We start from the raw sequence: 13,247 nt of genomic DNA, 5'->3' as shown, positions 1-13,247 counted from the left end.
AATGTCTAAGTGGGATCCAGTCTACATGCTTGATCCTCTACGCACCTTTTATATTTATGTAATAACAACATGTGAGGACACAACACTACACTTCAGAATAGTAACTCTTACAAACCTCCCTAGTGCTTTAAATGACAAGGTAAGATGCAGGAATACTAAAAGGAAGTCTTATGTTTCATTTAGAAACTGTTACATTTAAAACCTCATTCTTCCCATTCTTACAGCGATCTATACTCTGATTCCACAGATTTGTTTTAGGCACAGCACTTCAGAGTCAGTTCGGCAGCTGGTATTTACTGCTGGTATTTACCATCAGCCTAGCATTTACCTGACTCTAGATTGCCAGGTTTTTGGGAATGTAAAACAGCCATGTCCTAGTAGCACAAAATAAACAAACTGGAAAAAGCAACACTGAAAAAAAGAATATCAATTTTCAGTTGTATTTTTTTCCCTGCAGAAAATTATTGGTCCTACTTTTTAAGAGCCAAGAAGCAAAAAGAAAACTTCCATTCTCCAGAATTGTCATTTTTGGACTTCGATTTCAAACTTTAATAGGCTATACTGACATTTATAACATATAGTACCTGTGGATCCATGTCATAAAAGACACTAAATAGTCCACGTTGGCTGGAATTAGGTGGAACGTGACCAAAAAAATCAGCTCCTTGAATTTTGCTGTCCCAAAATCTGTAAGGAAACTGTAAAGCAATCTAACAAGAGATAAAGAGAAACCAAGTCAGAGAAATTCATATTACACAATCCACAGCTTGCCAACTTGCCTCTATTTTAAATAAACACACATTCTTTCAGTTCACTTTCCCTCATCTTCCATCAGTGTCAGGTACCCAAACTATAGTAGAAGGGTCTTAGGATAAAGTACTTGAATCTTTCTGTTCAAAAGAAAAAATGGAATAAAACTTATTTCCCAAACCACAAAGAAACAGAGTAAAGGTAGCAGTCAATTTTTATAACCACAGAAAAACTCAAATTTTGTTTTAAAACAAGCATAAATGCTTGAAAGCTGGAAGTGATTGTGTGTAAAAATAATTTATTTACAAGACCAGGTCCAAAAAGAAAGGACGTGAAAATAAAAATGAGATTCAAAATACCATTTTGCTCTTCTGTTTAAAAGGCACAGTTGTGCAGGGTAAAAAAAGCTCATGAAAGCAAATTTTAAAATGTTCTTTCCTCTATTTTCATAATAGTAATAGGGTCTTGCCTCAGCATGATGCTTTCCCATATTTCTAACTTCTTTGCAAGGCACAAAATCCAAAGCCCAAGCATACCACAGGTTTAAGCTACTGCATACAAATCAAACCCAGGAAAATAACAGCAAACACAAGAAACCTTATAACCGTAAAAGTCCCAAAGCTCAATGTTGATTTTCACACAACTCCAAAGTAATCTTAATTACATACCTTCTCAATGACTCCTGCTCCTAAACCATTAATGGCTTTAATTTTTTTCTCTGGCAGTGGAGGATTAAACTGAATAGTGTTTTTTTGAAGAAGCGCTAGTGGTACAGTAACTAAAACCTGTGGGATAATAAAGAACCATGATCACAACAATAGTAAAAGCCAAACAATAATTTAGACTAACAACATCTAGGTTAATACCTAGTATTATTGTTTCAGAGAGTATAGTACTGACAGGACAACTGAGGATGGGAACAGATGAACAGCTGCATTGCCGGCATTGTCCTGGTATGCAGCTGCTACCCAGAGCGCTTGGGGGTTGGGGAATGAAACTAGGCCTCCGGTCTTAGAGTTTCAGGGTCTCTTGGTTCCTGTAGAGGTAAAGAGCCTCCAGTCTCCTGTCCCAGTTCTGGCAGGGGTGCTTCAGGAGAGCAGAGCATACAGAACCCAATGCTCCACACCTTTACAGCTGCCACCTCAAAGCAAGCAGTTTGGTTTTCCCTTTGGTTTTCTAATATTGCTTTTATGAGTCCTTGGTTTGGCAACCTTAAAAATACTTTTCTAAAACTAAATAAACCTGCTATGCTTTTTGTATGTTATAAAATACCATAATTAAAACAAGTATCAAAAGAAATGACAAAAGGAACACCATTCCTGGACCTCTTTTCTTCTCCTTTTTTAAAAAAAAAAGTCTCTGTTGGTTTCACTTGCTTGCAAAATTCAGGTGATTAAAAAAAATCATGAATTCTAATTAATTGATTCTGATCGTGTACATCAGTGGTACCCAACTTTTCAGCCCTGTGGGCCAGACCACAGGCTGGATCCCTCAAAGGAGTTGGGTCCTACCTTACCTGGATTTGGCTGGGTCTGATCTAGCAGACATAGCCATGCTATCCAGCTCACCAAATTCCCTATGGGTCCAGAAATTTGGCAGCAGGGGAGCAGCAATTTATGCTGCCACCATTCCCCTGCCACCAAATTTCAAACTTGTGGGAAGCCCAGCAGGCCAGATGACACAGCTCCACAAGCCAGATCAGGTCTGTGGGCTGGGGGTTGAGCACCCATGGCATTAATCAATTAGCATTCAAAACTTAAACCTATTCAGTGAGAAACAAATCACAGTATCAACCAAATAAGGCTCAATGAATAATTAGGATTTCCAAATCTCCTTCAGTTTGTTTTGGTTAGGATTCTTAAAAACACAAAACCAATGACCTAAGTCCATGCAAACTCCTGGCATTGGCTACCTTTTGCGCTGCCCACATAGTTCCATCTGTTGTTGTGACCTGGACTTCTTCTCCAGAATAGTCAATGTTGCGTACCTGTTTAACAATAAAAGTGAAAAAACAATATATCAAACTTAATGGAACAATACAATATACATTCACATAAGTATATGGCACACAGTCTACGAATTTGAAGTAGAAAGGCACCATTTACAAGAAACAATGAATAACGAAAGAGCATATTTTATGATGTAAAGACCAGTCACTATACAACCTGAAACAAAAGATCACAGTTCAAATAAACCAACTCCTCATAATCTAAACAGAATGGTATTGGTATAATAATTATTAAAAATTATCCCTGAACTCCCAGAAATGGTATACACATGGTGCATCTACACATGTAATTAATATGATACATTTGAGCTGGAGGAAACTGCTCCTGGGCACAGCACTTACACATGTGCCAAGTACAGCAGCAATTTGAAACAGGGTGGAGCAGGCCCCTACCCGGCTGGCCTGTCTGGGCACAATTTACACCTGCGGTCAGCATCCACATGCGTGTTTCAGGGCAGTAAATTACTCTGCCATAAGATAGTACTGTCCCAGACAGTATATTTCTTACAGCAGAGTTAATTTACTACCAACTAATAATGGCGCATGTGTAGACAGTGACACTTTATTGAAAGGTTAATTAGTCTACTGTGCAGTAAAGTGCATGTGTAGACCTACAGAGACTTCATGACTAAAGAGAAGAGCTCGCCCAATATGTATAAAAAAAATCATTATTTTAGCTCCAAGCTAACTATAGGAACTGATTTTTTCATTATTATGCAGATCTGAATTCTGTATGTGCTAAGCAGTATGATTAGGTTGGTCATAAACTTTGGACTATACCTTTACAATACTGAGATACAGCCTCATTTTCAGAATCCTAGGTTTGTTGTGCAGATTCATTTGCTAACATCTGACATGACAAGAATATGTATTAAATCTAAACAAGGCTGAAGCATTAAGAAACTATTTAAAAAGCCCCAAAGCCTCCCCTTTCCTCTCTCACATTGTTAAACAAGTTAAACTAATTTCAAACTCAGATTTTTCCATTCAAAAGGAACACGGAGAGATGATTCAAAACAAGTCAGACCTGACACTGCATTGATGTTTTACAACTCACCGGAAAATTAAGCCGAATGTCCACACCTTCAGCCAGTTTATCTAACACAGTAGAGTATCCCACTGTTAAAAGAGTGTGATCTCCAGCAAACTGGGCAAAAAATTCATTGTGGTCCCATGAGCGTGCAGATACCTGTGGACAGAGCATGCTCAGCTGTCTCTTCAAATACAAAGACACAGCACATTTACAAGTCTTGCAATTTAGAAGGAGCTACTCTGGTTCTCTCTATAACAGTGTTATCAGAGCAACCTAGTACATGATAACATGAACAAAAACAAACAAATTCTTTAATTTTACTGAGGCAAAAATATTGAAAAGTTCTAATTAGAAAAAAATGGCAAATATGGGGTTAAAAGTTCCCAGGAAAGCCTATTCGGAACACTGTTTAGCAAAAAGCAAGAAGAGAACTGAGAGAAGTGTATGTAGTTACATGCAGGATACTTATTCATAGAATCATAGAAAATTAGGGTTGGAAGGGACATCAAGAGGTTCATCTGGTCCAACCCCCTGCTCAAAGCAGGACCATCCCAACCAAGGCTTTATCTATCCAGGTCTTAAAACCTCCAAGGATGGAGAGTACACAACCTCCCTGGGTAACTTGTTCCTGTGTTTTACTACCCCCCTAAGCCAGGGACAGACATTTAAAAAGCCTGAGCCCAAATTGATTCAATCTTCGCAGGTTAGTCTAATCTAGGTAGGTTAAACCAGTTTGTAACCAGGCAGACATCCCAGAAATGCGGACGCATGCCTGCAGTGGCTCAGGCTAGAAGCTGGGGGGTGCTACAGCAGACCTCCCTTCCCTTCCACAGAGCTAAGGTGAGGGGGCGTGGCCAGGCCCCACTCAGTGTTTATCACCCCATTAAGAAAACAGCAGAGGGACATTACCAGCTATCTGTTGGTTCTGCCTTTGTCCTGTGCGCCACAGCTCAATGCTGAGAGGCGTCTGTGAGAGATGGGGAAATGCCTGCTTAGCAGAGAGTGGGGGACGGGGAGAGCAGAAGCCAGGCAGACACCTGCAGAGACTGCCAGAGCTCCAGCCAGGGAGCAGAGGGGCGGAGCCAGCCCTGCAGTGGAGCAGAAAGCCCTGCCCAGCCTAGAGAACATGCTGGGGGAGTCTGATTTAATTTAAACCAGCAAGGGGTCTGGGACAGACATTGCATAAACTCAGTTTGAGTCAAATCAGTTAAGTCTAATATTGCATTCAACCAGGTTTATCTCAAACCAGTTTCAGCCATTTTCAAACTGGTTTATGTGCACTGAACATCTGTTCTGTTACAGATTTAAACCAGTTTCTGATCACTTAAGCCAGTTTGTGTGTAATGTCTGTCCCTAGCTCCAGTAAGAAAGTTTTTCCTAATATCTAATCTAAACTTCCCTTGCTGCAACTTGAGACCATTGATCCTTGTTCTGTTATCTGCCACCATATATTCTATTACATCTTTTGTCAAAACTGAAAATAAGACTATATTCATATCTAACAAAGATATTTGATGTTAGTTACACTGTTAGACAGCCAAATGGAAATAAGGGTGTTTAAGCATTAGCACCCAGCTAAAAGACTACAGAGGCATTCCCCAACTTACTGGGGAATGTTCTGGTGTTCATACATGCTAAAGGTGTTTAAAATGTAGCCCTTCCACTGGTTTAGCATACAGCAAGAAAAAAACCTGGCTAGGGTAGGTAAAATGGTGCATGTAAATACATACACAACACTGCCAGCACAACAGAATCAAAACTGGTATGCAGAGCTCAAGTATGCAGTAAATATCTGGGTATACAGAGCACAAATGTCTTGAGTCAAATCTTGTTAGGAACAGAGGAGTTTACAATAAAAATGCCTAGCAAAACTTATTTAAGGAATCACAGTTTCATGCATTTGATTGTAGCAACCATTGACTTCAAAAGGCTCAAAATAAAAATGCTCCAGTGGCACATTCACAAAGCTTACCAGAGAGAGGTTGCTGCCACAGGCATATTCCAGGTTACTGAGATGGAACTGTAGTACCTTTTCCTCCAGCTCACTGAACTGGATACCAGACTCCTGAATAAAGGCTTTGTAGATCTCCTGTATCTTCTCTGTATAGAAAAACATTGAAAATAAAATAGTAAAACTAAACTATTAGAGATCGGTACTCTCACAATCTCAGAATTTCTACATTTGTTATTAATACTCATCCATATGTATTTCCTCTGTAATGGAAAATCTAAACATCTTTCATATGTAATTAGATGAAACCCTAACTTTGGTTGGGATTAATTTTTTCCCTCACTGCAGATAAGGCTTTGAATATTTCCCATTGAAACATCTTCCTCAAAAAGACATCAGATAGCAGTGTCTAGGCTCAGGCAAAAAATTCATGAAAATGGAAGCCAAAAAAACCCCAACACTTCAAATAGATGGAAGAAAAATTTACTGTTTAGCTGCTATGTGTAGTGAATACTGTCATGGTGGAATTTTCAGGGATGTTCAATTCATCCAAAAGTTTTTTTTAACCCAAAACTCATGAATAATACTCTGAATGTCACCTTGTATAGAATCCTGCCTAATTTTAACAGAAAAAATCTGAGAGCATTTGGATTTGACCCAAGCTCACTGAAGCCAGAAGGTTTCTCTCCAGTGATTTCAGAGGGCCTTGGATCAAACTCTTTCAATGCATACTCATTAAAAAAAATGGAAAGTTACAGCTGACCCAATATCCTCTCTCTAGCCATGCCTGTTTCGGCAATTTAAGAGACAAAATAGTGGTGATTACTGTATATTTTGTTCAGTGAACTGATAAAAACGAAATCATAAAAACCAAGATCCTACATAGGAAAAAAGATGCACTTCAAATGAGATGTGACATAACTGCCAACTCCCAATATTGGAGGTATGGGGGGAAGTATATTATACTGCCTTCTGTAAATTCAAAGGCAAATCTCTCATCAGCTTCACTGGAGCCAAGATTTCACCTTAAACGTTTAAAATTAACCATATATGTAAACACTAGCAGATCCAGAAGGGGCAGGAGGGTATGGCCACACACCCTTTTGTCTGTGTGGCACATATGCAGTGAGCTTTCTGTGCTCACCAGCTTGTTGGCATGGCTCCAGAACCCAGACCATGAACACTGCTGGAACTCACTCTTCCATCCCCTTTCCCATCACTGAATTCAGTGACCAGGGAAAAGTGGGGAAAGGGGGAACAAGCAGCAGTGGCTTCCACCCCCTGGGTTCTGGAGACACGCTGACAACCTGGTAAGCTGAGAGCCACACAGCTTAAAGTGGGGTACAACCACCCCCACCCCTGGTCTGCCCCTGCATGCAAACATTTAAGAATGCTCAGAATACATATAAAGCAAAAACCAACCTCCACCTTCTGATGGATATAAATATATGTCTCAAATCTCTGGTGCAGAAATACAACTCCTACTTACCACCGAGAGGGACATCTTGATGCTGGCTCTTATCTTTTCTCCACTCAGAGACAACATCCAAGATGGCATTGAAATGGAAGTCCATGCGCTTATCTATAGTGGGATCAGTTATTCGTCCACCTTCCTGGATCAAATCACATCTCTCCCCAAGTCTGTGCATTTTAATGCCAAGCTTCAAAGGAAGTTTAAAAATAATAATAAAACATCTATGGGAACAACCTCATTGTCTAACTTGGTAAAAAAAACATTTAAAAATAAGGGGAATTTTTTAAAAGTAAGGTTATGTTACTAAATTTTTTTTCACATTTTAAGTAACTGGTCAGATTAAACCTGATTCTCATGCTCTTAAAATGATATTAATTTGATTTTCAAAGAGTTAGAACATGGTAAAGCTTAGAATGGGACAAATTTGTTTTTCCAGTTGACCAGACTCAAGGCATATACCAGGGGCTCCTCATATCCCTGTCTCCTCTCCCAGTATGCTATCCACCTATCCTTGTGCATTTCAGGGACTTGCTGCAATCTCACCCTCAATCCTTCCTCTAAGGATTGTGTCTTCCTCTGCTCACTCTATACTTCTAGATCTGCTAACTAGTCCAAACGAGTAGTCCATTTCTCCCTTCTGGTTTTCCAGGTTTTGCAAAAATCAGTACAATACTGGCCACTGATGGCCTAGAACAGTCCTTGAAATTCTGGAACAGATATCTGAAGAGACAGAACAAATGCTATCTAATCCACAGTTGCCTGCTTGGGAACATACCCCAGAATTTCCCCTCTCTCTCCATATATCTTAGAATCATGGAGAGGAGAGCTGGAAGGAAACTTAAGGTCATCTAAGTCCATTTTTTTTTTTAAGAGGAGGTTAGATCCCCTGCCCAAAGGCAGGTTCAACTCTACAAAACCACTTCTGACAGATCCATTTTTAACCTGCTCTAAAAATATGCAACAATGGAGATTCCAGTTTCCCTAGTTAATTTAAACTACTGCTTAAACATCCTCACACTTAAAAAGTTTTACCCCATGTCTAACCTGTATTTTCCTTGTTGCAACTTAAACCCATTACTTTGTGTGGGTCTCATGAAACTTGTGAGACTCTGAGATACATGTCACTTCAGAATATAGTAGGCAACCATCGATCCTCTGGATCATGGAGTACGCACAAGAGATCTAGTTAGGTACCTGATGAATCTGCTTATACAGAGTCCTAAACCATCACACCAAGACCTTCAACGTGTCTTGGCCCAGGCAAAAGTATGGAGGAGTGGCGGCTGCCCAAGACCTACCACCCCCGCTTTAGACAATTGAGAGGGAATCCAAAGGCCAGACCGAGTCCAGACATTCAGTGCCTCAATGATTGTAGCTGCCAGAGAGCAACAGATAAGAACTGCTAATGACCAATACCTCAGTGAGCGTATGTTTCTGTCAGGGTGAGTCCCTTAGCCTTTCTACAACCAAGGAGTCTGATTCTGAAGCTATGTGCATGACCTAAGCTAGTGGGGAAGGGACCAGACTGCTTAAACACTCTGAGATGCAACATATGAAAGCAGGGAGCTACGTTTACATGTAGAACCTGTAAAGGGTGAGAGACTAGAATACCCAAAAAGAGGCACCAATGCTGAATGCATGAGACTCATGAGGGACATGGGATACATGAGGGACCCAAGTGGGAGATCCCTATAAAAGCGCAAGCAAAGATGAGGCCTGTGGGACTGCCCTCACCAGCTAAGACCTGACCTGCAGCTCACCAGAGAAACTTCTGAATGCTTGGCTGCAGACTCTGTCTTCTGGACCACATACAACTTATGGAAAGTTTCTGTTGTGTCTAAGTTGTATGCTGTTGCTGTGTCTTATTTTGTGGTGTCTTAGCTTAAGCAAAGTTTTTCTGTTGTCCTTTGTCGCATACTTGAAATTGCAAATTGCTGTGGTCAATAAATGCTTTCTTCAGTTTCTTCAGACTATTCTTGTTCAAGCATTCATGAATCAGCACCACTACCCAAAATGTAATATTAAGTCTGGTAACAGATTTTGATGTCCCTGGACAAGCCTACTGAATTCATTTGGACTGAGATATTTTATTGTGTATAGCACTTAGAAAATTTGTTGAACACTGAACTTAAAAATTGGAAGCTGCTTGAACTGACAGCTGTTGAGGACTGCAAAATCTGTTCTGGGGGCTAGGATGTTTATTCACTTAAACTTTTGCAAGGAGGGAGCTCAGTTTAAAGTTGGAATTCAGGAGCTCCCCCCTTTTTAGATTAGCTTGATGCAGCAGCTTTAGGAGCTGTCAGAGCAAATGAAAGGGTCAGAAACCTGCCAATGCCAGAGAAGTAAGTGGTAGGCAAAACCCAGTCCAGGTTTTTGGAATAAGGATGCATTCTGTAAACTCAACGCATCTGTGCGTGTATGTGGTTGGTCCTCTTGGGTGGCTTCAAAAAGGAATTTATGTTCAAATAAAAAAAGCTAAAAAGTGGGTAGCCATTCAAGGTTTATTGCCTATAGTAGCCCGAGGATTAACTCAGGAGAAAGAAAAGAATCAGCCTTTGGAGAATTAAAATTGTAGACCAGCTTGAGGGAAAGAATTTAAAAACCCAGATGGAGGTGTTGCAGGGAATGTTGTCAAAGGATACATGTTATCAAGGATGCACAGCTGAACAAGCCTGCAGATCACAGTACTTGTAAGTGGAAGATCAAAGCGTTAGGACAAAAAGCTGAGCATTTCACAAGGAAGTGTAGCCACCATGAAGGTGGAAATAGAAGGGGCACTGTTGGTAGCTGAGGGGCTAAGAGGGCCAAAGCAGGAGCCCAGAGGAGATGACAGTAATTGTGAAATAAGGCAGCATGTAAATGTGAATGATGATAATCATGGCTCCAATTTGTATCATTCTGATTATAATCATGAGGATGATAGATGGGGTTCAATACTTAAAAGACCTCCTCCACACACCCTATTAAGGGAAGAGATGAAAGGAAGGGTTAATTCAAATCCCTGCTTCAGCTTATCCACAGTCAGATAAGCCTTTTGTACTAGAGTTGTTCATTCCAGGGGATAGGAATGGTGTCAGGAATGTATAAAACCAAAGGCTTTCACAGTCCTTCCCCCGGATGTAAAGAGTAAGCCTGTGACATTAGTTAAAAAATGGGCAGACAGCAGTGCTGGAGTTTCATCAGTGCAGTTTCTTGGTGGCATGTGCACGTGTTTAGAAGGCACAGCATCGGAACTCCCACTCCAGGATGTTATGGAGGGCACTAAAGATGGAGCAGCAGACTGTAAAGGGTAACCAGGAGGGGAAAGAAAAGGCAAAGCTGGTTGATTCCCTCAGCGTGTAAGTGTAGTGTAGAATGCTGCAGTATAAAAGTAAAAAGACATAATTGGTGAGTTGCTGAGAAAGGCTGGAAAAACATGAAGAAAAAAATGGACTGGGGAATCACACAATGTTAATTGATGGGAGTGGCTCATTTTCAATTGTAAGCAACCCTTCTGCTGAAAACAAGCAAGGAGAAAAATATAAAGGGGTTTAATAAAAAATGAATCAGTAGTAGCCTTCTCACAAAGGAAGCAATATGAGAAGGAAAAGCTAGAAACTGAAAGACCACAGGCTTTTTTGCTGCAGAAGGATTTAATGGTTAACTATCCCAAGTTCCCATTACAGAGGAATTAAACATTTTACTAGGTTCTACTCATTGTTCAGGCAAGTTTGTAAGTGTTAAATGAGCCCTCACAGGCCCTAACAACATCGGGAGCTTTGATTGATTATGCTAACACGTGTTTGTAAACTGAAATGTGCTGTTATTAACAAAGGTGAAGCAGCTATAGAAATTGGAGCCAAGGAGTATTCTCTGTAAACCCCCTCTAACAGCCAAAAACTGTTGCTAAAAGAGGATGAGTATTGATAGAAAAGGTGAGAAATGTTTTTAGGGAGAGTAAATAAGACTATAGTTTGTTTCTTAGAAACTATCTTAACAAAAAGGAAGATTTCATCAGCAAATTGCTCCCACAGACTGTACCTCTTTAAAATTCTTTGACTTTAAAGTTCTTTGTACAACTGACAGGGTTTGCAAGAGATTTTTTATCAAGGAATACCCAAAGGAAGCTGTCCCATTGTGTATGTTGTTAAAAAGGGAATGCCCTCAAAATGGGCCCCAAACATGCGCAGTAGGTAAACGAGTATGTCCACTCCTTGCAACTAAGGGCACCTATACACGGGACAGACCTCTGCTCTGACACGTGTTAATTAGCAACAGAGTAGACTCAATTAATTGAGCCTGCTGGAGTGTGCTAATTAGCATGCTCCAGCAGCTTCCGCATCACATGTATTCAGTGTCCCCACATTTCAAAATGGCAGCAGGAGCATTTTAACTAAAGCTCATCAAACAAGCTTTAGTTAAAGCGCCCCTGCCACCATTTTGAAGCATGGGATGCCTGGATACATGTGATGCTGCAGATGCTTTAATTAAAGTGGCTCTCAGAGCCCCCCCAACTGCTCTGTAGCTTCAGTGGAGGATCGTATGTGGCTCCCAGGGCAAGTAACTCTGGCCACTCCTGCACTATGCATTGAGCTGGCTAGGCCTCAACCCTCTACCACACCCAAACCTAAAAATGATAGTGATAGCTCCTCTTAGAGGGCCAACAAGGAGAGGAGTATTGGCAAAGACTTGGCAAAGTCATAACATTCTCTGGCCCTTTAACTAATTCTAAAGCTACATGCATAACCTGAGGTAGCAGGGAAGGGGCCAGACTGCTTAAACATGTGACATAGAAAAGCAGGGAGCTACATTTACATGTAGAACCTGTAAGGGGTGAGAGACTGGAATACCCGAGAAGAGGCAAGAGAGAGTGATGCTGTATGCATGAGTTTTGAGACATGGGATATGTGTGGTATCCAAACAGGAGAAGGAGGTGCAGATCCCAGTAAAAACCCAGCAAAGATGAGGCCTGTAGGACTGCCATCACCACCTAAGAAGACCCTGACCCATGGTCCCCCAGAGAAACTTCTAAATGCCTGGCTACAGGCTCTGTCTTCAGGACTATGTAAGACTTATACAAAGTTTCGGTTGTGTCTAAGTTGCGTGCTGTTGCTGTGTGTTAGCTTAAGCAAAGTTTTTCTGTTCTTTGTCACATACTTGGAATTGCAAATCACTGTGCTCAATAAACGCTCACTTCAGAGAACGGACTATTCTTGTTCAAACATTCATGAATTCAGTGCCACTACCTAAAATCTAATATTAAAGTCTGATAACACCATGACTGTCTGTTCTATTACAGCTGCAAAACACTTTATGCAGGCTTAACATGCAAGAGGTATAACTTTTGTACAGGCCCTTGGTTTATCTATGAGACAAACTAAAGATACAGTGAATGTAACTTCTGTAAGCTAATTATATCTTCTTCTTCTCCCTTGAATCAAGCTGGACAGTAACTGACTGCTCTTGTTATAAAAGCATATAAACCTACCGACTCAGATGTTGGAAACAAACTCCTTGACATACAGAAAACATTAACTCATGTAGAGCACAATAATGGTGCTTATGTATTTGCAAGCTAACAGGCCTTTATATTGGTAACATTTTTCATTAACAGTAATGCATAAGCACTGCAGGGAACTCACTTGCTCACACATTAGTGCTACTGGGTTGTTGACGCATCCATTGACAATCTGTGCTCCCCTTCCAACAGTGATTCCTTTGAAAGTTTTATCATCCCACACTCGCCCACCGATTCTCTCTTTAGCTTCTAGTATGATGACCTGTAACACAAATGTAATGCAAGAAGTTGTTGAAGAAAGAACACAGACGAGGTTCTTTGGGTAAGTCTAATATCTTTTCTTAAACCAATTCAAATACTTGGAAAAAATTCTTCATTGCCAGCTTTTGGGCACAAACACCCTTTGTCAGGCTGAGGAAGCACCTGTGGTTGCTGTGTGCTCTTCTTGGATGGAATGAATAGAAAGGAGCCAGGGCTCATATGCATACAAGAAAGCCAGTCAGTGACAATGTAAATAGAAGTCAATGGGTGAGA

At 40.6% G+C, this 13,247-nt stretch overlaps 1 protein-coding gene across 2 annotated transcripts in view; it reads right to left on the bottom strand.

The window, feature by feature from the left end:
* KDM1B (lysine demethylase 1B) overlaps nucleotides 1-13,247 on the bottom strand; it is a 38,604-nt gene that overhangs the window by 6,891 nt on the left and 18,466 nt on the right. For both annotated transcript variants that reach the window (XM_019523267.1, XM_019523256.1), the window contains exons 11-17: nucleotides 12,838-12,975; nucleotides 7,232-7,403; nucleotides 5,764-5,891; nucleotides 3,816-3,947; nucleotides 2,663-2,737; nucleotides 1,419-1,535; nucleotides 585-710 (exon numbers count right to left, since the gene is read on the bottom strand). In XM_019523267.1, the coding sequence (XP_019378812.1) occupies nucleotides 585-710; nucleotides 1,419-1,535; nucleotides 2,663-2,737; nucleotides 3,816-3,947; nucleotides 5,764-5,891; nucleotides 7,232-7,403; nucleotides 12,838-12,975 (888 nt within the window). The remainder of the gene's footprint in view (nucleotides 1-584; nucleotides 711-1,418; nucleotides 1,536-2,662; nucleotides 2,738-3,815; nucleotides 3,948-5,763; nucleotides 5,892-7,231; nucleotides 7,404-12,837; nucleotides 12,976-13,247) is intronic.

Source organism: Gavialis gangeticus, unplaced genomic scaffold (genome assembly GCF_001723915.1).
Source record: "Gavialis gangeticus isolate Ggan-Ray unplaced genomic scaffold, GavGan_comp1, whole genome shotgun sequence".
NCBI classification, from domain to species: Eukaryota; Metazoa; Chordata; order Crocodylia; family Gavialidae; genus Gavialis; species Gavialis gangeticus.
This window is presented reverse-complemented; position numbering and strand designations above follow the sequence as displayed.